Below are 3,948 nucleotides of genomic sequence, written 5' to 3'. Positions count from 1 at the left end.
GAAAAAGCTTCACAGGTTTTATTTGGAAAATCAACTTCAGAAGATTTAAAAGAATTAGATGGAGATACTTTTTTATCTGTTTTTGAAGGTGTTCCACAAGCAACAGTCGCAAAAGAAGAAATAGAAAACGGACTTGATATTGTTGCTACTTTAGCAGAAAAAACAGGTTTCTTAAAATCAAATTCTGAAGCTCGTCGTGAATTAAAAGCTAACTCTATTTCTGTTAATAAAGAGAAAATTGGAGAAGATTTTGTTTTGACAACTGACAATTTGATTGCTGACAAATATGTTTTATTACAAAAAGGGAAAAAGAATTATTTTATTTTAATAGTAGAATAAATTCATTCTGAATAATATATTCAAAAGCCTGTATTCTATAGAATACAGGCTTTTTTATAAAATTACTTTCTTGCAATAGCGATTGAAGTGAAAATCCTTTTTCCTTAGAAAAAGATTGTAACAAAAAGCGCGCCCCGAAGGCGATGCCCAAAAAAGCAACTAAAAAAGCGTTGCTTTAATCTATTTATAACTTGAGTTAAATTTTACTAAGGAATTGCTATTCCAGGATAATTTGCTGGATATACTTTTCTTAATGTTGAATTGTATTTTGTATTGATTGCATCTACAAACATATTTGCTACAATTGCATATCCATTACCTGTTAAGTGGATTCCATCTAAAGAAAAGGCACCTCCAGAAATATAGGTAGTTGTATATGTTTGTCCATAATACTTTATTCCAGTAGATGAACTTAATTTTTGCATTTCTGAATAAGTATCAACTAACGCTATATTATAAGCAGTAGCTAACTCAGCAATTGCTGCATTGTATTTTAAGACAGCTGCTTCTGCCTTTGCTGTTTCTTTTTGAGTTAGAACATATTTATCTCCCATTGGATAACTAACTCCTACAACCGATTAATTACAGACATTGTTCTTGTGAAACCTAGCTGCAGATATAAATTACTTAATCTCGTTATCATCAAACTTTACCATCAATAGAAGAAGATGTAACAAACAATAAGTCATTTTTTGTGCTTGCCTACTTGACCATAAGTCATACCATATAAAGTAGCCGTTGCTAAACCTAATTGAGGTGTAAGCGCTGCTGTAATTTGAGCAGAAAGATCTGTTAAATCTTTATCTTTTATCACAACTGCGCTTGCAGCTGTTTTAGAAAAAGATATTTTTCTATCAGAAGCCCCTAATGCATCAAATACTTTATTTAAACCTTCATAAGTTGAATTTAACTCATCGATTAAAGGTCCAAAACTCGGATTAGCAGGAGATAATGGGGCATATGGAACAGTAGTGAAATATGGAACAGAACTTACTGAAGGTATATTTGCGATTACACCTTTAGCACCTATTGCTGTTAAAGCTTTCAATTCTTCATTAATAGAAGCCTTTACTACATTAACATTAGAAATGTCAGAACTTCCATAAGTACTAGGAACCAGATTATTTGTTTCATTATGATCAACTCCAACTCCACCACTAGTTGCATAACCTAATACATCATTATTCCCTATCCATAAAGAAAAGAAGGTTGGTTTTTGAGCAACTGCATCTTCTATAACAGACGTTGTAGCATTAGAAGCAAAACGAACAAAATAAGGATTTGCTGTAGCTGGACTTGTTAATAATCCTGCTTGATCTCCATAATTTGGAGCAATTAAATGATATGATTTAGCACCTGGAACACCCATATTTTGATATGGACCTTGAGAAGATACATTATCTAGAGCCACTAAAGCTTCTGTAGCAACTGGGCTTAATGATCCATTAACTATTTTTAATTCTAATTTACCTGGAAATCCGCATATTGTAACCCCCTCATTGTTTGGCATATAAGGAATTAAAATCTCCACCTCCAGCAGCTTCATCAAGCCAGCTAATATCATTGGATAAGATTTTCTTGACCTGATTGATTACATGCATTATCTCTATATCACTGAAGTTAATGAGTTTCTAAGGCAATATATTTTGAAAAATCAGTTCTCCTGCAGTAACTTGAATATCTTCTTATTGGATGTCAAAATCATCATTACAATAAACATCGTAAACCAGTTAATGCTGCTGAATTAAAATTTTATTTAAATGTTTATTTTTGTTATTATGTTAAGTTATAAGATATCCAACACCGAAATAATTGCTCTTAACTTAACATCTCTTGGAAAATTTTGAGTTAATATTTTAATTGTCTTTTGCCTTCTCCCTTAACATAAGAACTGAACAAATCAACATTAAAACCTGAATTAAATCTAAATCCTACCCCTGCTGAAAATGAATTTAGATTAGCACTAGGCGTTTCTGATGACCAATAAGCAGAAGGAACTGGTGATTGATCATGATAATAACCTAAACGTCCTACAATAAAATTACTAAATGTATATTCAGCACCGAAGCGAATTATCGTATTATCTTTCCAGCTTTTTTGCGATGAAGAAGTATAAAAAGTATTTGAAGCATCATTATATAAATTTATATCTAAACTTCATAACGAGTCCAATTTTGCCATTACTACATCACCCAAATAATCAATTGTGTAAAACTTTATACAGACCAAATGTGAATTCTGACGGTAGATAATAGTATTCATTTCAGTATAAATGGAACATTAGAAGCTATCCCTGAAGGCAAATTACTCCAAGTTACATCTCCTTTATTTGCTTTCGCATCTACATTAGAACGGTAAGCTAAACCTATACCTAATTTATCTGTAGGCTTAAACATTGCTCCAAAATTAAATCCTAATCCATGTGCATTTTTATCCTCTAGTTTTAATTTTATATCATTACCCGCAACAGTTTGAACCTTCTCTAATTTAGCAGTTCCATGTGTGTATATAAAACCTACACCAATACTAAACCAATCTGTAAATTTATAAGCTACAGTCGGTTGAATATTAAATGCTTTTAAATCTATATGAGTAATATTAGATTTATTTTGCCAATCATCTGGCCATGTAACTGAACTTCCAAATGGAGTTGTAACACTAACACCAATAGCCAAATCATCTAAAGGTTTATAACTAACTGCAAGGTACATTGGTGTTCCTAATTTACTATCTGTTTTAGCTTTTTGCATTGTTGTTGCATCTTGCCATTTAACGTCTGTTTGCACACCAAAACCACCTACTGCAATACTCAGTTTACTTTTAACAAAAGCTAAACCAGCTGGATTATAAAATGCCACTGAAGCATCATGTGTTTGTGTAGCAGAAGTCCCTCCTAAAGCTGCTTGACGAACACCTTGTAAAGCTACTCGGTAACCTCCTGCTAAAGCCGAAGACGCAAGACCGAATAAAGCCATGGTTAAAATTATTTTTCTCATATTTTGGTACGTTTTAATTTTATCATTTAAACAAAAATAACACTATTTATTACAATGTTATGTTAACGTTTATATTTTTTTTAACTAACTATTATAATACAAAATATAAAAATATTAGTGTAAAAAAACACTATAAATTCATTTTTTTAATTCTTCTCGCTATTATATATGCTTCAGACCAACATGCCTGAAAATAAATCCTCCTGAATAGCATCAATATTCAACACTTCACCTGCTAAATATAAATTTGGAGAATTTTTTGCAACCATTCTATTGAAATCAATCTCCTTAAGATCAACACCTCCAGCTGTTACAAATTCGTCTTTAAATGTACTTTTCCCATTAATTTGAAATTTACCTTCTGTTAATTCACTAGAAATAAAATTGATTTGTTTTTTAGAAAGATCTGCATAAACCATTTTTTCAGTTATATTACAGTAATTAAGTATACTCAACCAAAATCTTTTAGGGAAACTAAATGGATTATTTTTATGAATATTCTTTTTTGCATCATCTATTTTTTTCTTAGTCAAGAAATCAATAGTTTCTTCTTTAGATTGGTTAATAAAATTAATTTCAGTTTCAAACTTATAATTACATTCATTTAATTTTA

At 30.9% G+C, this 3,948-nt stretch overlaps 1 protein-coding gene across 1 annotated transcript; it reads right to left on the bottom strand.

Annotated features, from left to right (window-relative positions):
* Nucleotides 1–2,597: 2,597 nt before the first annotated feature.
* On the bottom strand, nucleotides 2,598–3,314 carry LOC119665028 (putative outer membrane protein NMB0088). Its single transcript, XM_038074359.1, has one exon. The coding sequence runs from the start codon at nucleotides 3,312–3,314 to the stop codon at nucleotides 2,598–2,600; it is 717 nt and encodes a 238-aa protein (XP_037930287.1).
* Nucleotides 3,315–3,948: the final 634 nt, after the last annotated feature.

The sequence above is a fragment of the Teleopsis dalmanni genome, unplaced genomic scaffold (genome assembly GCF_002237135.1).
Source record: "Teleopsis dalmanni isolate 2A unplaced genomic scaffold, ASM223713v2 unscaffolded_contig_3262, whole genome shotgun sequence".
Taxonomy (NCBI): domain Eukaryota; kingdom Metazoa; phylum Arthropoda; class Insecta; order Diptera; family Diopsidae; genus Teleopsis; species Teleopsis dalmanni.
Note: the sequence above shows the minus strand (reverse complement) of the source record. Positions and strands in the feature narration are given on the sequence as shown.